General features: G+C 44.1%; 1 protein-coding gene across 2 annotated transcripts in view; it reads left to right on the top strand.

Moving 5' to 3' along the window:
* myo15b (myosin XVB) overlaps positions 1–18,186 on the top strand; it is a 184,074-nt gene extending 165,888 nt beyond the window's left edge. For both annotated transcript variants that reach the window (XM_077625198.1, XM_077625197.1), the window contains 2 exons: positions 12,960–13,100; positions 17,543–18,186. In XM_077625198.1, coding sequence (XP_077481324.1) covers positions 12,960–13,065 — 106 coding nt within the window. In that variant the 3' untranslated portion in view covers positions 13,066–13,100; positions 17,543–18,186. The remainder of the gene's footprint in view (positions 1–12,959; positions 13,101–17,542) is intronic.
* Positions 18,187–21,095: the final 2,909 nt, after the last annotated feature.

Raw genomic sequence — 21,095 nt, 5'->3', positions numbered from 1 at the left:
TCCGTCTTGAAAATGGCCTGACAGTAAATCTGCAAACAAATCCATTTCTTCTCCTCCTTCAGCCATTGCGGGTTGACAAAACCACTATTAAATCATCACAACAATATATTTGCTTGTGCAGCTCGCTCCAGATACAGTTTGGTAGCTCTGGCTAGTCCACGCTATCACTAGCCAATCATAGTTGGTGAAAGCGATGACGTATCCCTACGCCTGCGAGAAGGCAATGACTTATCCCTACGCCTGCGAAAAGGCCTTGGTGTCACCAAATCGAATTCTGATTGGTTAAAGCAATTGTCTTATCGACGCTTGTTTAATGCAGCAGAGCCTGCAGAACTGATTGTGAAGGCCTTGAGGCAGATTTCTTACCCTGGCAACAAATAATGGCTGAAATGTGATTGGTTATTATCAATGGAAGCTTCGACTATCTCAAGTGACACATTCAGCAGTCATTTGAATGAGAATGAGAAGGACAGACGTGAAAATTAAGGTAAAATTTAAGTCAGATTAGTGCATATTCTCGTGACATTTATTAAGATGTTTATTATTACTAGATCATTTATGGGTAGTAGATATGCACCTGCTTTTGGCAGGTGTGATACTGGTGTGTGCCCATAGCGAGAACTTATGATGTTGTGCACACTGGACCTCAGTGTGCTCAGGGAGGTTGTCTGTATGCCCAGACGTAGGAAAAATTATAGGGAACATTGCTTGTGGGATAAGTCGTTCAGAAAATGAATGAATGAACCTCATTCAGCACTAAAATAAACATGTTTTATGTTTGAAAAACAACCTGCTTAAATGTAGGATACTGAATATGGGAGGGAAAACACATCTTAAAGGATGTGCAGTAATACCTCGATTATTGAGGTTAATGGGGGTCCGTCGAAGTAGCGAGGTGTCTCTGTATAGCACTCATCTCATCCTCCGCTTTATCTGAGGTCAGGTCGCGGGGGCTGCAGCTTAAGCCTGGAAGGGATGGGGTGTGCCCGGAACACCTCCCCAAGAAGGTATCCAGGGGGCTTCCTAATCAGATGCCCAAGCCAACTCATCTGGAGCAGCGGCTCTACTCAGAGCCCTTCCTGGATGACCGAGCTTCTCACCTTATCTCTAAGGGAGAGTCTGGACACCCTACAGAGGAAGGTCACAGCTGAGGGTGGGAATGTAGGTAAACCGGTAAATAGAGAGCCTCGCCTTTTGGCTCAGCACCTTTTTCACCACGACGGACTGATGCAGAGTCCGCATCACTGCAGACGCTGCACCGATCAGCCTGTCGATCTCTCGCTCCATTCTTCACTGACACATGAACAAGACCCCCGGATACTACAACTCCTCATCCTAGACCCGGAGAAGGCATGCCACCTTTTTTCTGATTGAGGACCATGGTCTCAGATTTGGAAGTGCTGATTCTCACGCTGAGCGCTTCACACTCGGTTGCAAAGCGTTCCAATGAGAGTTGGAGATCACGGCTTGATGAAGCCAAGTGAACCACATCTGTAAAAAGCAGGGATGCAATTGGATTGGATTGGATTGGATTGGATTCGGGAAATTTCGTTGTCACAGTAGCAAGAGGGTGAGGATGCAGGAATAGGAAAGGCATTTTAGACATAAATAGATAGGTAATAAGTAAGTTAATAAATAAATACATGAATAAATATATAAATAAATAAGCGTGTTGCTTAGCACATATATACATACATACACATAAATGTACATGCATGCAGACGGTAGGTCTTAACACAGCCATTTTTTGTTAAAGAGCCTGACAGCTGATGGGAGGAAGGATCTGCAGAAGCGCTCCTTCCTGCAATGAGGGTGCCGCAGTCTATTGCTAAAGGAGCTTCGGAGGGACTCCACAGACTCATGCAGGGGGTGGGAGGTGCTGTCCATGATGGACATCATTCTGGTCAGCATTCTCTGCTCTCCCACTTCCTCCACAGAGTCCAGAGGACAGCCCAGAACAGAGCTGGCCCTCCTGACCAGCTTATTCAGCCTGTTCCTGTCCCTCTCCGTGCTCCCGCATCCCCAACAGAGCACTGCATAAAACCCCTCTAGATGCCACCAGTAGAAAGTCCTCAGCAGTGTCCTGGACACTCCAAAGGAATGTAGACTCCTCAGTAGGTAGAGGCGGCTCTGGCCCCTTTTGTACAGGGCATCTATGTTTGTGGACCAATCTAGTTTGTTGTTGAGTCCACCATAATGTCCACAATAATGAGTCCACCAAACCGGACCCCCCCAACACCATGGCTGCCCTAAAATATTCTGTCCATAAAAGTTATGAATAGAATCGGTGACATAGGGCATTCCTGGTGGAGTCCAACCCCCACTGGAAACGGATCCAACTTGCTGCCAGACTCTGCCACTGGTCATAAAGGGACCAGACCCCGCATATCAGGGGTTCCGGAAGCGCGTACTCCCGGAGAACCCATCACCAGACTCCCCTGGGGACACGGTCAAACGCCTTCTCCAAGTCTACAAAGCACAAGTATACTGGTTGGGCGAACTCCGATGGACCCTGGAGTACCCCCCTGAGGGTGTAGAGCTGATCCACTGTTCCACAGCCAGGACAAAAACCTGAAGAAGCTGAGGAGTGTGATTCCCCGATAATTGGAACACACCCTCCGGTCGCCCTTTTAAAAAAAGGGAAACACGACCGCAGTTTGCCAATCCAGAGGCACTGTCTCCAATGTCCACATGATGTTGCAGAGGCGTGTCAACCAAGACAACCCCACAACTAGGGTTTGTAACAATAATAATAATAATCGGACATAGGCTTTGTCATCATCATTGACTCAACAAAAGCCTAAGTGTCATCATACCCAGCTGCGTATGACGAAATTGGTAGTGCTTCTCCATAAGGTGCGCTTTCCCGGCAAAAGGCCCAAATAAGTGATAATTTCAGACTCGTTAGCATTCTGCCATGATGAATACATCGCATCACCCCCGAGCGGATCACTTAACTCTCACTGTCTCCTCACTTAACTTCAGTCAGCCAGTAGGAGGCAGATCACCGCCCAACGTCTTTCATGTTACCTCACTCCAAAGTTATTACACAGAAGGGATTGTGTGTCGTGCTACCGCAAGTTTAGAGTCCTGATGGATGTGGGAAAAACTGTCCTTAAGCCTATTTGTCCGTACTTTGTGAGACCTGTAGCGTCTGGCAGAGGGCAGCAGCTGGAACAGGTTGTGACCAGGGTAGTATGGGTCCCCGACAATGTTCCTGGCTCTGCTGAGGTAACGATGGCTGGCAATGTCTTCCAGTGAGGGCAGAGAGCAGCCGACGATCTTCTGGGCAGTGTTAATCACTCTCTGTATGGCATTTTTGTCTGCTGCCGTGCTTCCATTGTACCACACTGTGATGCAGTATGCCAGGATGCTCTCCACAGTGGCTCTATAGAAGGTTACCAGAAGCTTAGTGTCCAAATTGTTACTCCTTAGTACCTTCAGGAAATGGAGTCGATTCTGGGCCTTCTTCACTACTGCCGTGGTGTTTGTAGACCAGGAGAGCTTATCCGTGACGTGGACCCCAGGAATTTAAAGGGCTGGACCCTGTCTACACACTCCATTTATGAGGAGTGGGGCCAGATCTATGCTGTGTTTGCGAAAGTCCAGGATTATTTCTTTAGTTTTTGTGGTGTTCAGTGTGAGATTGTTCAGCAATCACCACGAAGACAGTTTGTTGACCTCATCTCTGTAGGCAGACTCATCGCTCCTGAGATGAGTCCGACCACAGTGGTGTCATTGGCAAATTTGATGATGGAGTTAGAGTGGTGGATCGGTGTACAGTCGAATGTGTACAGGGAGTATAGAAGAGGACTCAGTACACAACCTTGAGGGGAGCCAGTGCTCAGTGTAATGGAGGAAGAGAGGTGGGACCAAGTCTAACAGTTTGTGGACGGTTGGTTAAGAAGTTCTTAATCCAGCAGCAACTGAAAGAGAATAGTCCAAGGTGGGAGAGTTTGTCAGCCAGAATGTCCGGTATTATAGTGTTGAAGACTGAGCTAAAGTCAATGAAAAGCATCCTCACTTAATTCCCATGGTGCTCCAGGTGGCTCAGTGCTGTGTGTAGAGCTATGTGTAGAGCTATCCTCAGTGGACCTGTTTGCTCTATAAGCAAACTGGTGAGGGTAAACTGAGGTAGGGATTGTAATCTGATATGGCGGGCGACCAACTTTTCAAGGCACTTCATGATCACAGGCGTGAGTGCAACAGGCCTATAGTCATTCAGGCTATCAATGGTTGGCTATTTAGGGACAGGGATAATGGTGGCAGATTTCAGGCAGGATGGAATGATGTATTGTTGCAGGCAATGTTCCCTAATTTTTCCTATGTCTGGGCATACAGACAACCTCCCTGAGCACACTGAGGTCCAGTATGCGCAACATCATAAAATCACGCTATGGGCACACACCAGTAACACACCTACCAAAAGCAGGTGCATATCTACTACCCTTAAATGATCTAGTCATAATAAACATCTTAATAAATGTCACTAGAATATGCACTAATCTGACTTAAATTTTACCTTAATTTTCACGTCTGCCCTTCTCATTCTCATTCAAATGACTACTGAATATGTCACTTGAGATAGTCGAAGCTTCCATTGATATGCAATATTTTTCCATCGGAAAACTCGCTTACAACTTTTGCAGAGGAGACCTTTCTCACCCAATTTCACTGCTCATACTCCGACAGCCATTCCATCTTAAACGCATTTTTTTTTTACTTTGGCCATTATAAAGGGTTGGCAGCAGCTCCAATGAACCGTTAGCTATATGCTAACCTGCAAAACACATGGATAATGCGTAACCAGTGGTGTGCCATCAGGGCCTTCAAGGCCTTCCCTGCTGGCCTAAGAAATATCTGAATCACAGACTGATGTTAATTATATTTTGTCCATGAATACTTATTAAATAATTCCAAATTGTCTGTTAGCTTCCTTTCATTGCGTTTCCCCCTGGTTGCACTGCTTCCAGATGTGTGTTTTCATATTGAAGCATTTAATATGAAAGCCATTATTTGTTGCCAGGGTCAGAAATCTGCCTCAAGGCCTTCACAATCAGTTCTGCAGGCTCTGCTGCATTAAACATGCGTCGATAAGACTGTTGCTTTAACCAATCGGAATTCGATTTGGTGACAACAAGGCCTTCTTGTAGGCGCAGGGATACGTCATTGCCTTCTCGCAGGCGTAGGGATACGTCATCACTTTCACCAACTATGATTGGCGTACACGGTCTTTTGGTCGTGGTCTTTTGGTCGCCCGGACGTTTGGTCGCCGGTCTTTTTGGTCGGCGGTCTTTTGGTCCCGGTTTGGTTGCCCAAATGATCGGCTGCTGCCATCTACTGTCAATTTATTAAAAAGAAGACAAAGCAAATTAACAGATGGTGTTTTTATTGAAGCAGTAAAACTTATGACAGTTGATGGCAGCAGCCGATGTGTTAAATGAGTGCTCTTATTTCTCCCAGAGAGAATGAAGGTTGCTAGAATTTGTAAGTTTTACTGCTTCAATAAAAACACCATCTGTGAATTTGCTTCGACTAAACCGCGACCAAAAGACCGCGACCAAATGACCGGCGACCAAACGACCGCACACGATGATTGGCTAGTGATAGCGTGGACTAGCCAGAGCTACCAAACTGTATCTGGAGCAAGCTGCACAGTGGCGGGCCGTCAGGGCCTTCAAGGCCTTTTCTGCTGGCCTAAGAAATATCTGAATCATATATTATATTTTGTCCATCAATACTTATTATTCCAAATGGTCTGTTAGCTTCCTTTCATTGCTTTTCCCCCTGGTTGCACTGCTTCCAGATGTGTGTTTTCATATTGAAGCATTTAACCAATCACATTTCAGCCATTGTTTGTTGCCAGGATCAGAAATCTGCCTCAAGGCCTTCACAATCAGTTTTGCGGGCTCTGCTGCATTAAACAAGACTGTTGCTTTTAACCAATCAGATTTCGAGTTGGCAACACCACAATGCTTTTTCGCAGGCATTGCCATCTCGCTGGCTTAGGATATGTCATTGTCATATGTCATTCAAATTACAAGTCCGTAACTTGCACTTATTTAGGTCTTTTGCCGAGTAAACGCAGCTTATGGAGAAGCACCACCAATTTCGTCACACGCAGTTTCTGCGTGTGATGACAAGTAGGCTGTTTTGTGTTGTTGATAATGACGACAGGGCCTATGTCCGATTATTATTATTATTGCTTTCACCAACTATGATTGGCTAGCTATAGAGTAGGCCGGCCAAAGCCAGAGTGAGGCAGCCAGCTAGCAAACTCCACCCACAATGGCCGACGCAGGAAAACAAATGGATTTGGTTGCAGATTTGCTGGCAAAGCCATTTTCCAGACGGACTTATCCAGAAAAAAATGGACATCATTAAGAAAGGGCGGTCAAGCAAGCAAGCCTGTCACAACCGGGAACGAATATTTTCAGCACTAAATCGAATAAAAACGTATGCCGGAAATACGACAAATATATTGTTGTGTTGATTTAAAGCCATTTTCAAGACGGACTATGCCAGAAATACGACAGGACAGGCTCGACTTTCAGCATTAGCTTCGATGGCGATAGAAAAGGAGGAAAGAAAAGAGGATGGATATTGTGTACAGTTAAAAAAGATTTTAGGTGAGTAAAATATGGCTATATTCCTAAATAATATTTCAAATGTATGAGGTTACTATTGATGATTTTTTGTGTTCCAGCTGTAGCTGCAGTAGAGGTTTTATAGCCATAAAATAGTTTTTGAGGGTTGGATTGATTCCGATAGCTGAAGGCGTCACTAGAAAATTCACGGACCGCCACTGTCCGTAACTAACGCAGACAATCAATGTTGTTAACATTTACTCATGCCGCGGAAGTAAACATGTGACGTGAATCGCATCATATCATTGGTTGGACACAGTGTTAGTCATAATTGTATCCGAAATTTGTTGTCGTTTATCAGTGACAGGCTGCCACTCTCTAAATTGTGTTGCAAAATGGCACATAAAAATTGTAATGTGTTTATTTTGTTTACAATTCTGGTTGGATTTTGTGCGCTGCATGTTTGTTGTGTGCGTACAACACAAGAGGAGTGCGCAATTGCAAATTCGCGCACCTTAGAGGGAACATTGCTCATAAGGGTTGGGGGGTGCTGGAGCTTATCTCAGCTGACTTCGGGCACGGGGCGTGGGACACCTTGAATTGTTAGCCAGCCAATTGCAGGGCACGAGGAGACGCACAACCAATCACGCTCACACTCATACCTAGGGGCAATTTAGAGTGTTCGACCAGCCTACCATGAATGTTTTTGGAACGTGGGAAAATAAACGGAGTACCCACACTAGCCCAGGGAGAACTTGCAAACTCCACACAGTAGGACCGACTTGGGTTCAAACCCAGGACCCTAGAACTGTGAGGCCGGCGCGCTAACTACTCATCTGTCGTGCTGCCCCTGAATAAGGTTTCATCAATAAATTGTTATAAATGTACATGTATGTCAGTTTTGAATTTCCAAAGTGAATCGCAATAATCCTCTTAAAGTGTAGTAACAGGAGTGAATCGGATCTTGACCTTTGAATCGTGTTACAAATCATATCGCCAGATTTCAGTCACACCTATTGATATGCATATTTTTTACACTATAAGTGGCACTATGAAAGAATGCACAATGAAAGGGAAAAAAATATTTATGTCGCACTGGAGTATGAATTTTATTTTTTGGGTGGAGTTGGGGTGTTTTTTTAATTCATCAGAAACCAATAGCAAACATAATATGTTAAATTAATAATAAAAGAGGACAACAGAGAAAATAGCTATCTGTTCATGTAACATAACAGTTTTTGCCTAAAACACCTTTTTACAAGCCGTTCGGTGGTATGAGTAAAAAAATAAAAGTTAGAAAAGTCGCACTGGAGAATAAGTCGCAGATCCAGCCAAACTATTAAAAGAAATGACTTATTGTCTGGAAAATACAGCTTGTGAGTCGCCTTTAAAAGGAGTTTAGGACTTGTAAAGTGACGGATTCAGAACCGGGCGGCAGGACTGTGACATGGTGAGCGGAGGGCGACACTCAACAACAGCCCTTGGGGGGTGGTTGTGTTGCATGGCGCTTACACCTCACCAAGATCGCCGAGACAAGATCTACGGGACAAGCCTGGTCCTTAGTAAAATCCCTCTCAGGCACCAAAACACAACAATCTGGCGAGTCCCTGGTCTACAAGAACAAGGAGTACGTGAGTGACCGAGCCAAAGCAACAGCATTTATCAGGGAATATGCCTCGGTCAGCGGACGCAAGAGTGACAAGCGGAGCAGACGAGCAGTGCGTTCTCTACGTACAGCTACCCGCAGACTGCTCGGCTCACCGCGACAAGTCCTCGAGCTCCCGTTCACCGATGCTGAACTGCAGACAGCGCTGTCCCAACTTAAAGCGGGTAAGGCAGCTGGACCCGACGACATAGCCCCGGACCTTCTAAAAAATCTTCCGGCAAACATCCTTCCCGAACTACTCCATATCGTCAACACCAGCTGGCTAGAGGGCTGGTGTCCACAAGCTTGGCGAGTGGCCACCATCATCCCTTTCCTCAAAAAAGGGAAGTCACCAAAGGACGTTGGGAACTACAGACCCATCGCCCTCACTTCTACGCTTAGCAAAACAATGGAAAGGCTCATCGTGAACCGTCTCGCCTGGTGGTTGGAAGATAAACAGCTTCTCAGCCACTGGCAAGCCGGTTTTCGAAAGGGAAGAAGCACGACGGACCAGGCCCTGCGACTGTCGCAGTTCATCTCTGATGGCTTCCAGTCGACTCAACGGCAACGCACGCTTGCAACATTCTTTGACTTCAGCAAGGCATTCGACCAGGTATGGAGAACAGGTCTCTTACAAAAAATGGCAGACCTGGGGGTCCCCTACCGCTTCATCAGATGGATCGCCAACTGGCTCACAAATCGCACAGCCAGGGTCAGGATCAACAATACCACCGGCAGGAGCAGAACCTTCAAAGAAGGGCTCCCCCAAGGCTCGGTCCTGTCACCCCTCTTATTCATCATCTACATTAATGACCTCCTCGACAAGTTCAACGACTCCACCCTGGTCAGCGCCTATGCAGACGATCTGGCTCTTGCTTGTCGGGGTAGGAACAAAGAGGAGGTGGAAAGCAGACTTCAAGCGGAGGTTGAAAAAGTCTGGAGGTGGAGTTCCGAGGCACACCTAAACCTTAACACCACCAAGTGTGAGGCGTCATTTTTTAGCCTGGACTCCGCTGAGGCCAAATGGCAACCAAAGATCTTAATAAATGGCGCCACCCTCAAGCATAACCCCACCCCCACTTTTCTTGGCGTATCTTTTGACCGACAACTCACGTTTGCAGAGCAAGCGAAAAAAGTCCGCCAAACCATGTCCAAAAGAACGAACCTCCTCCGCAAACTCAGTGGCACATCCTGGGGTTGGCAACCAAACGACCTTAGAACAGTGTATATTGCCACCCAGAGAAGTCTTGCGGAGTACGCAGCACCGGCATGGGCCCCCTGGCTGGCCCAAACTCACCTCAAATCCCTTGAAACCGCCCAACTGGAAGCAGCCCGCGCCATAACTCACCACCTCAGGTCTACCCCCACCAAAGCAGTCCTACATGAGGCACATCTCACACGCCTCTCATCCCGCCTCAAGTTACAAGCACTTCTTAAGGCGGATGCCTGGAACCAGCTGCCTCCTTCTGATCCCCGACACCGCCTCCTCCATGAAAACGTTAAAATGCGTTTGCAAAAGAAGCCAGACTGGCGATCATCGACCCTTCCCCGTCTTACCGCTCTCGAACTCCATACCCCTTGCACATACTCTTCCCATCCCTGCCCACCCTGGCTATTACCCCCCCATCCAAACCGCCTTTACCGCAGTCTCTAAACACATGCCGACCATCACCCAAAGAGATAAGGCAGAAGAGCTCATCAGAAGCATGGGTAAACCGGACCTACAGATCTTCACAGATGGATCCACCAAAGAAGGCACTGCGGACGGTGGTGCAGGTTTTGTCGTCATTAAGGAGAGTGCAATCATCCACCAATGGCATGGTGCCACTGGCAGCCGCAGCAGCTCCTACCACTCTGAAAAAGTGGCACTGACCGAGGCACTCTCCTGGCTGAGGGAAACAGCAGACTGGCAGACATCAATTATCCTCAGTGACTGCAAATCGCTGGTCCAAGCTATGGGAAACCCCCATACGCAAGACCCCGCCATTCGGAGACTTCAGGGTGACATCGCCCTTTTCCCTCCGCCTAAGCGACTGCAGCTACTGTGGATCCCGGGCCACTGCAACATATGCGGAAACGACCTGGCTGATGCCCTAGCTAAACTTGGCTCGTTAGATGACCAAACCAATACCCCCCCGGACGCAGCCACAAGACGTGCCATCATCCAACGTGAAGATCGCCCCCCCCCCCCCCTCTCCCACCCCCGCCTTTTGCAGACCTACACTACAAAAGTCACAGAGGAAGAACTTGCCCTATCGAAAGGAGACCGCACAGACCTGATTCGTTTCCGCAGTGGACACCACCCCCTGCTCCGCCGTTGGCTCCACCTTGTGGGGAAATCCAACTCGGATCGCTGCCGCCTGTGCGACGAGGAAACAGAGTCGTCTGAACACTTATGGCTCCGCTGCCCGGCCTTAATGACCGAACGCTACCATCGCGGCTTGGGCAACTCCCTGGATGAACTTATCCGTGTTCCAGTGGCAGCTCTAGCGCTGCTGAGGGTAATCCTCAGGCGCCTGAGGTGAAAAAAGAAGAAGAAGAAGACAACAGCCCTTTGTAATTGTTGTTCATAAATGTTGCCTTAATAAATGAGCTAAGCTAACTTCAGTGGTGTGCCGTCAGGGCTTTCAAGGCCTTCTCTGCTGGTCTAAGAAATATCTGAATCACAGACTGATGTTAATTATATTTTGTCCATGAATACTTATTAAGCAATTCCAAATTGTCTGTTAGCTTCCTTTTATTGCTTTCCCCCCTGGTTACAATGCTTCCAGATGTGTGTTTTCATATTGACGCATTTAACCAATCACATTTCAGCCATTGTTTGTTGCCAGGATCAGAAATCTGCCTCAAGGCCTTCACAATCAGTTTTGCGGGCTCTGCTGCATTAAACAAGACTGTTGCTTTTAACCAATCAGATTTCGAGTTGGCAACACCACAATGCTTTTTCGCAGGCATTGCCATCTCGCTGGCTTAGGGATATGTCATTGCTTTCACCAACTATGATTGGCTAGCTATAGAGTAGGCCGGCCAAAGCCAGAGTGAAGCAGCCAGCTAGCAAACTCCACCCACAATGGCCGACGCAGGAAAACAAATGACCAATCATATTTCAGCCATTATTTGTTGCCAGGGTCAGAAATCTGCCTCAAGGCCTTCACAATCAGTTCTGCAGGCTCTGCTGCATTAAACAAGCGTCGATAAGACTGTTGCTTTAACCAATCAGAATTCGATTTGGTGACACCAAGGCCTTCTCGCAGGCGTAGGGGTATGTCATTGCCTTCTCGCAGGCGTAGGGATACGTCATCGCTTTCACCAACTATGATTGGCTAGTGATAGAGTGGACTAGCCAGAGCTAACAAACTGTATCTGGAGCGAGCTGCACAAGCAAACATATTGTTGTGTTGATTTAAAGCCATTTTCAAGATGGATTATGCCAGAAATACGACAGGACAGGCTCGAATTTCAGCATTAGCTTCGATGGCGATAGAAAAGAAGGAAGAAGGAACAGTTAAAAATGATTTTTGGTGAGTAAAATATGGTTATATTCCTAAATGATAATTCAATTGTATGAAATTCCCGGGGAAAGTCGTCGTCCGGGCCCGGTTCTAATATCTGAAAAGCTCCACTGTTGGTAATGAAGCTCCAGTGTTTGTATTTAATCAATAAATGCTGCTAGGAAGTGGATTTTACCCCATTTTAGTGCAATTTTTGCCGGTTCACCATGGACGTCCATCGCTGTCTTTTCCCGGGGAAATCACCCCCCTGGCCCGGTTGTAATGTCTGAAAAGCTCCAGTATTTGTATTAATCACTAAATGCTGCTAGGAAGTGGAATTTACCCAATTTTAGTGCAATTTTTGCCATTTCGCCATTGACGTCCATCGCTGTCTTTTCCCGGGGAAATCACCCCCTGGCCCGGTTGTAATGTCTGAAAAACTCCAGTATCTGTATTTAATCAATAAATGCTGCTAGGAAGTGGATTTTACCCCCTTTTAGTGCACATATTGCCGTTTCGCGTATGGACGTATATGGACATATTGACGTTCATCGCTGTCTTTTTTCCGGGGAAATGATACTCCGGGCCTGGATCTGATGTCTAAAAAGCTCCAGTATTTGTTTTTAATCAATAAATGCTGTTTTCGGCTGGATTTTACCCCATTTTAGGGCAATGTTTGCCGGTACGCCATTGACGTTCGTCGTTGTCTTTTCCCGGGAAAATAACCCCCCTGGCCCAGTTGTAATGTCTGAAAAGCTCCAGTATTTTTATTTAATCAATAAATGCTGCTAGGAAGTGGATTTTACCCCATTTTAGTGCAATTTTTGCTATTTTGCGTATGGACGTATATGGACGTATCTACGTTCGTCGCTGTCTTTTTTCCGGGGAAATGATACTCCGGGCCCGGTTCTGATGTCTAAAAAGCTCCAGTATTTGTACTTTTTCATTAAATGCTGCTAGGAAGTGGATTTTACCCATTTTTGTGCATTGATTTATTGATTATTTTTTGTGTCGCAGTTGTAGCTGCAGTAGAGGTTTTATAGCCATAAAATAATTTTTGCTGAAGGCGTCACTAGGAAATGCACGGACCGCCACTGGCTAACTTTTATTCCTCTATTTCCTTATCCTTATTTTTGGACATTACAGTATTTTCTAAACAAAACAGTAGTGTTTGCTTCTTGAACATTCAAGTGCCAGATCAATTGTGCCAATCTACTCCATATCTCTATTTTTCAGGAGAAAGTGTTTCATATTCTTCTCATGGAGGTTCAGATCATCCGCACTGTTCGACCCATCAAACCAGGAAAACTGCCATCAGTGGACATCAGATATGGCACACTGACCCAGTCCCAAAAAATAACAATTACTCTCAAACAGGTAAAATCTCATATTTGTTTTCCGCTAAACGACCTCGTTCTCCCCTAATCTAAAATAAGAAAAACTGTTCTCGCAAGATATTGCTTCAACAAAAACAAAAATTAAAACATTGCCCAATTTGGCAAGATACATGCAATCTATAGATGTGTTACTGTGGTGGTGTTTCACAATCACAATAATACTTAATAATCATAGCCAAGAGTGGCCGAGTGGTTGGCCTCACAGTTCTGAGATTGAGAGTTTGATCCCTTGTGAGGATAGGTGGTACAGAAAATGAATGGATAATGACCAAAATAAATAAAGTTACCATTACTGCTTAATAAAGCACAAGTTAAAAATGTAAAAGGTCATTAGAGAACCATCTGGTCAGCCTGCTACAGACACCCTACTATGTAACGCAGGAGTGCTCACACTATTTTGCTCCAAGATCTACTTTTCAAGGAGCCAACCTCCCGCAATCTACCTTGTTGAAGGAGCCAATCTTCCGGGGGCGATTCTTGGCACTAAGGTTGGTGGTAGAGCAGTTCAGACACGTGATTAACAACAAAGAGCACCGAAATGAAACTCTTCAACATCATAGGAAAGCCTTATCAAACAGCTGTGACAGCCTGTCGGCATCACACTTAGAACCTGATGAGACCTTAACGATTGTTAATTGAATCAGCATACCTGTCAACCTCTGCTGATAACTGCCCTTATAAATGATTATGATTCCCCTTACAAACCCCCCAAAAACCTTACAAACACTGTACGAGTCGTACGGTGTTTGTAAGGTTTTTGGGGGGTTTGTAAGGGGAATCATAATCATTTATAAGGGCAGTTATCGGCAGAGGTTGACAGGTATGAATCAGATATGCATGTTCAAAAAGTGTGAGGATTCCGGTGTCGTGGTACAGACGGGACATTGTTTAGGCCTGAAGGAAACTAACAGACTGGATCAAATCAAACCCCCCTAACCCTAACCCTAGTTAGCTCTTAACTAAATTGTAATTGCATTAACGAGATAACGCTCACACAGCGGACAAAGTTCAACAATGTATATGTATTTTTGGTTGTTAACCACTTGCTGAATTTCTCACCTTTGTCCTTAATAGGTTTTGTATGCTTATGGAAGTTTTGAATAGCTAAACTCACTGTTGTTGTAACGGGCTCCCCGAGACCGAGGTGCTTTTGGTGGCGGTCCTTGAGCTCTCCGGCACCAGTTGGGAATTGTTATGCGCCTGGATATGTCTGCTTCAGATTATTTGAGTCAGCTTGTCAAGTCTCAAATCATTGCTTCCCAAGTCAAATGGAAATGAGTCTCAACTCCATGCGAATCAAGTCCGAGTCTCTGTCTTTTTTGTTCAAGTGCATATGGCATATATGCAATGTAAAAATTATATGTCATCAAATGGTACTAAAAAAAAGAAAACAACAAAGTTAAATTCAAATGTATTAACATTTAACATGATTCATGCTTAGTGCATAGAAGAACTAACTGTGCATGTGCATAACTGTGCTATGCTAATGTTTTAGAACACATTTGAGTCTCAGAATACAGCAAGTCTCATAGATGTAGGCACATCGTGCAATTCACTTCTAAACTACCAACTCCAATAAAGCATTTCAATGGATGCAGGTTTTCGTTCCAATCTATCAAGAGAGCATCTTTTCACAAATCTTGTGTCCTACAAAAGCAATCAGTGACTTACAGTCTGGTGCATTTTCAGTCATCTTCCATACCACGCATCCTCGAAAAAAGGTTGCAGGGGTTGCTGGAGCCTAACCTTCCTGACTTAAGGCGAAAGCCAGACTACACCCTAGACTGGTCGCCCGTCAGCCGTAGGACAGACAGAGAGACAAATGACCATCCACACTCACAATCATACCGCCACCTGTGGGAATCGAGCCCACGCCTGCCTGCGAACCACTAGGCGGCCGTCAGGTGCTAGCTAAACTGTCTGTGTCGAATCATTTGGAATAAAAATCTGCATCTTAATTCCATTCATTTTCTGAACCACTTTATCAGCACAAGGGTCGCGGGGGTGCCGAAGCCTATCCCAGCTGACTTTTGGTGATGAGGCGGGGCCCAGTTGATCGCAGGGCACGAGGAGACAGACAACCAGTAACGCTCATACTCATACTTAGGGGCAGTTTACAGTGTCCAACCAGCCTACCACGCTTGTCCTCGGGATGTGGGAGGAAATCGGCGAACCCAGAGGAAACCCACGCAGGGCTGGGGAGAACATAAAAACTCCACACATTTTTAAGGCCTTTTAAAGATTTGTGGGAACCACTGCTAAGGATAAAAATCAAAACTTAACCAAACATGACATTTTCCTTAAATCTTACTTAACCCTATTTATCCAAAGTAGAGTATGAGAGAGTTGATTTTCCCTCCCGTTCCGAGAGGAAAATTTCCCCATTCCATACCAAATCCGAGCCGGAGGCAAAAAGTAAATCCCATCCGGTCCAACTCCCGTAGAATGGCTCATTCAAATGTACTCAAATTTCACTCTTTTTTTTTAATTTAATTTCTACACCATTAAATTTGGCAGGAATGGGATAGGAGAAACAAAAGCAAACTTCAAAGCTAGCTGACCTTTGGGCCTGCTGTAGTGCAACTCTCAATTGGGATCATCAGAATGGAGTAGCCGGCAGCAGACACAGGCAAAGGAAGAACGCGAGTAGTCCAAAGAGCAGCAGTTTGGTTGAGCAGGATTCGTCAACGGCAAAGATCAGTCAAGGAAGGCCAACGAACAGGAACAGATTGATTCGCAGATGACACTGAATGTCAAGAGACTGGTCCTTAATACACCCAGCAGAGCAGCTGGTAACAATGTGTAGGTGGTGGTGATAAGGAGTAATTAGCTTCCTGTTAAGTGGAATGGGGGCAGGGTCTGATTGAATCTCCCCAAAAGTGCAATTGGAAGCAGAAACGTGACAAAATTGGCCGTTAGAAAAGTCAATTGAGTTCGCTTTTTAGATTACAGTGTTTTTCGCAGTTTTAAAATTTAAATTGCCACCATGATGACGTATCTGTAAAATTATAAAATGAGGAATATGCCGTATGTTGCCAAAATCATTTTCAAACTAAGACCCAACACAATGCATATAAGGCAGATAATGTCAACCCAGCAGACCAAAATATTCTGTTGTGCAGGTCACGTGTGACAAAAAAAGTGAGAAAAAGAAGTTTCTAGGTGCTGCTCTTTTTTTGAAAAAGGGCACTCAACTCTTGATTAGATCATCTTTCTGGAAGTAATTAGCGAAATATGCTAAATCAGGGTCATTAGATGGCAGCTGCAAGGCTTTTGCCACCAGAACCGGGTCATTCAAAGGTGAGCATGGAGTGAGTGCCAATGAAGCAGGGTATTTGAATGGTGACTGCAAGGCTTGCACTGCTGGAATATGGACTTTAGATGGTGGTTGAAGGGATCAGCCTGGGCACAGAAACAGGAGCCAACCAGGGTAGCTAGAAAGAGGCCCTGGACATCGGCAAAATCTGGACAGGACCATCCGCATCCGGGGTGTTTGAACGGGAATCACAGGCAACCACAGTGTCTGTACAGGTGTACAGCCCTAAGGTCTGGGTGGGCTCAACTCATCATGATTTACAATGACTCCCAGGAATCCTTTCCTCACTGAATCTGTATAACTGTGGGACAAGTCCCAAAATACACATTTTGGCTTAAGCACAAGATAGAGTAAAGTAATTCAATTTACAATGGAGGCACCCACGTTGCACCCTGCCACTCTCACATTAATAAATCGGTTGGTCGACTACAGATACTGCTGTTCAAATTGAAGCATTTTACTGTTCTAGTACTATTCTGCGTGTGCTTGTTCCTTGAATGGTCGAAACAGTTCAGGGGCAATAGATACAGTAGTTGGCTAGAAGGCATAAATTGCATGTGTGAATGCAGATATGCTTGATGTGCCCTACAATTTGTCAACTGACAGCACACCTCAGCCAAAGTCTGATGTGTTGGGCTCCAGCTGTCATGTGACCATAACAATAAAAGAGCCAGGTAAAATGGAGGGCTGAAATGATAATTTCTGTAAACTTGAATTTACTAAATATCAGGGACCACCTTAGGTATCAATATTTTATCAATGTTGATTTGGCTTCACATGTACTAAATTGCATTCTATTGTACATGAGTTAGGTGCTCGCTTTGAAATAGAACGGTAATTATAGAGATGACATATTTAACCAAACTCCTTACTATAAATTTGAAATGAATTAAAACGTTTTTTATTTTTTTTTGCCATGCCACTTATCCTCACCAGGGCCACAAGGGTGCTAGGACCTGTCCCGGCTATTGGCAGTAGGTGGAGTGTACTCTGAATTAGTTGCCAGCCAACCATAGAGTTGATATGTTTTGACTTGCATCATGTGAAGAAGAGAATTGAAATATATTTGGTTTCTAATTATTTGTTCATCATCTTTTTGCTTTTAGGCCAAAGAGCTGTGTCACATCCTTGCAATGATAATGGAAGAGTTGATCCATCCCTTTGCCAACAACTCCAACACAAATCACCTATAGACAATTTATTGTCTTTTTAAAATTAATTAGTTCATTTTGGTTGATGATTATCTTTTCTTTTAAAAAAAGATAAAGTGGTGGGATTAGAGAGATGATTAACTTATCCATGCAATATTTCAATAGCTCTGACACATTTTGAAACTTCACAGAGTTTTCACAAGAACAGCCTGGGTAGCTTATACAATGAAACCATTTCTTGTTTGTTTGACACAAACGTATACAGGTGACATATTTAGAAAATGTTTTAAGGCCAAAACACTTGAGAGTCGTACTCAAAAATCTACAAATGCGTCCACAAAGTGCTGCTTGTCATGACAACGCTAACGGGGAAGAGAATAGCAGTTTGCTATATGGATTCAAATCAATTATATCTTGTTCAATTTATGTAATTGTCCTTGAAAATCACTTGAGTGAAGTTAGTATGTTAATCAGTCAACTAAATGAAGTCACAGCTGAATAAAATCAAAGAAAAGCCATAAAATGTTTGGCATGTGATAGGTTCACCCTTTAGGCATTCCCAAATGCACGCACAAATAAAACAGACATCTGACTCATAACCGGTGTTGTTGGAGTAATCATTATTATAAATGTGTTTGCAATGAATATAAAGCCTTATAATATACATGCTTACTATATTAATCAATATATTTGCTTATTAGGAATAGTAATGCTCATCCTAAATGTGTAACTATATTAAACAATATATATATATGTTGATCGCTTTCAACGAAGACAAACGCTTACGCCAAGGTCGCTCTCCAGGACAGCTGGGTCCAGCGAGAGATACAAGTTCGCAAAGACATAAAACAATACACTGAGTCCTTGCTCCGAGGACTGATTACTGGAAGATACGCCTCAACGCTTTCCCCAGATGCAAGTTCGCAATGAAGATCTGTGAAGGACGCTTAAATTGTTGTTGGTTCAGCGGATGGCTATCAAGCATATTGTTTTAATTTGTGACGCTAGTTTGACGCTAGGTTTGCTTGATTATGGAATTGTTTTGTTTCTTGCTTACGCAATTGGATCGGGTCGATAACCTTGTAATTGTTTTGATTTGAGGCCTTAAATGGGCAGGACATAATGCCACTCGTTAGAATAATCTTGATCGGACGAGCGGCTGGATGTATTCTCTTCTTGCAAGAATTAAATGGTGATGTGACTACAGATGCCTTTTTATTGAAAGCTGAATTGGAAATACCTAAGGATAAACGTACAATTGGATGAACCTAACAGGTGTCTTGCAAGAAAGAATGGATCCTGACACGTCTCTGTCCTAGACCATTCTCCTGAATCGAATCCCCTCTTGCTTATTTATTACATAAGATTTACAACATGCAACTCAGTTCTCAAAACAATTGAAGGTCTGCCGGATCTTCCCGAGGGAGCTCACGTGAGCCAGACATGAAGAAGTCGATGTTTCTCATAACAATTGAAAGTCCTCCGGATCCGAGGAAGCGGTATCACCACCTGGTGCGAAGTCGAAGTCAAAACAATTGAGAGTGCTCCGGATCTTCGGTGTGAATGACCGTGTGAGAGGTCGATGGTCCTGAAAAACATTATTCCTCATTGCCAGCACATATATACTAATAATAATCAGCAAAGCGTTCTTCATTGCAAGCAAATAATGTAATGTGTACAGACGCTCCCCTACTTACGAACGAGTTAGGTTCCGAGCGATTGTTCATAAATTAAATTTGTTCGTAAGTTGCTCAGTGCTGTATTTTGTATTATAATTTATGTTTAAGGCCTATATAAGTATATTGAAGGTTTATATAAGTGCATTTGTATGTTTAAGGCTTGTATAAGTAACACCCATTGGTTTGTACTGAAAAAAACATTTAATAAAATGGAGAGAATACATACAGTACTGTATACATACATTAGAGAGAGAGAGAGATTTACTAGAAACTGGCCGAAAGAAGCTATCTAATGACGATTGCAGTTTTCTTTTTTTCATCATAAATGATGCGGTAGCACTGTATGGCATCATTCAATTGATTTGCAAACTTTGTGCAACGTTCTATATTTGGGTCCTGCTGCTCAATCTTTATGTTTATAAATGGTACTGACGGTCGAACGATTCAAGTTGTATTCCCGCACAACGCGCATCAAGCTTCGTTATTATTGCCACTCATTTCAAATGAAATGGCTTGCCTCTTCCTTGCACCTCCCTCAATAGAAGCCTTTCGCTTTTCACCAACCATATTGAATAATGGATGCACAAGATATTTAATGATAAAAATGAAAAAGGTTCTTTGCGCACTCGAGATACGTTCACGCACTTCCGCACTGCATCGAAGTGGGCAGAAGAAGGCAGATGCTGGGTGAGCTGAGCTCTCACAGCGCTAGGCGGCGGTATTAGCGGCAGAAAGAAGCACTACTCGGAAAAAGGCGCGCAATACAAAATCGAACTTACGAACATTTTTCGACATAAACGCAATTTGCAGACATGTTCGTATGTACCGTTGTTCGTAACTCGAATGTTCGTGAGTAGGGGAGCGTCTGTACTAATTATCCTAAGTAAAGCAAAGTGTTCTTCATTGCAAGCAAATAATGTAATGTATACTAATTATCCTAAGTAAAGCAAAGTGTTATTCATTGCAAGCAAATAATGTAATGTATACTAATTATCCTAAGTAAAGCAAAGCGTTCTTCATTGCAAGTAAATAATGTAATGTATACTAATTATCCTAAGTAAAGCAAAGTGTTCTTTATTGCAAGCAAATATATAATGTAATCAAATAATAACTCTAACATTCCCCCCTGTTATTATATATTTGTACGTAATCCCATAATCCTTTTTTTTAATTTATGACAAATACAAATACACTTGGGGGAAGTCCGTTGTCTCGATCTTTACCAGAATTCACCTTACTTGCATATATGGCCTGAAAAAGGAAGAATAAAATCATTCTTGTTCAACTCATTTTCATAATTTGCATAATCCTGGACATCATTGTTGTCACCAGTAGCCTGTCTAATAAGCAGATACAATCCTAGCAATTTGGAATTTGTTAGAGCAATTGTACCAACCATAAGTTGGTCTAGCAAAGAGCGTAAGCAGGGGATAAGACAATACCCACACATTGTCAAAGTATTAGCCAAAACAGCCATTGATATCACCTCGGTGAAGGACAATTTTTTTTTTTACATTTGCCGAAGGCCTTATCCCACCAGTCTGCCAAAAGGTGGACAGTTCCACTCCAGAGTGCCTCTTCGTTTCCATTGGGGACATGTCGTTGAGTGCAACATTTTCAAACATTGCATACGCCCCCTGCTCCATCAAGAGCACATCAACCGTCAGAAGCATATCAACCGCTTTGCGGTCCTGGAAAGTCATGAGACTGGTGGCTGCCAGCTGTTCCTTCATTGCAAATCCAATTTCTTTTTTGGACATTGTAATGGATGTTGTTCACCCTATTCATATTTTTATTTGGCGTAACCCAAAGAAAAATAGACTCCTGCT

The sequence above is a fragment of the Stigmatopora argus genome, chromosome 18 (genome assembly GCF_051989625.1).
Source record: "Stigmatopora argus isolate UIUO_Sarg chromosome 18, RoL_Sarg_1.0, whole genome shotgun sequence".
Lineage (NCBI taxonomy): Eukaryota > Metazoa > Chordata > Actinopteri > Syngnathiformes > Syngnathidae > Stigmatopora > Stigmatopora argus.
This window is presented reverse-complemented; position numbering and strand designations above follow the sequence as displayed.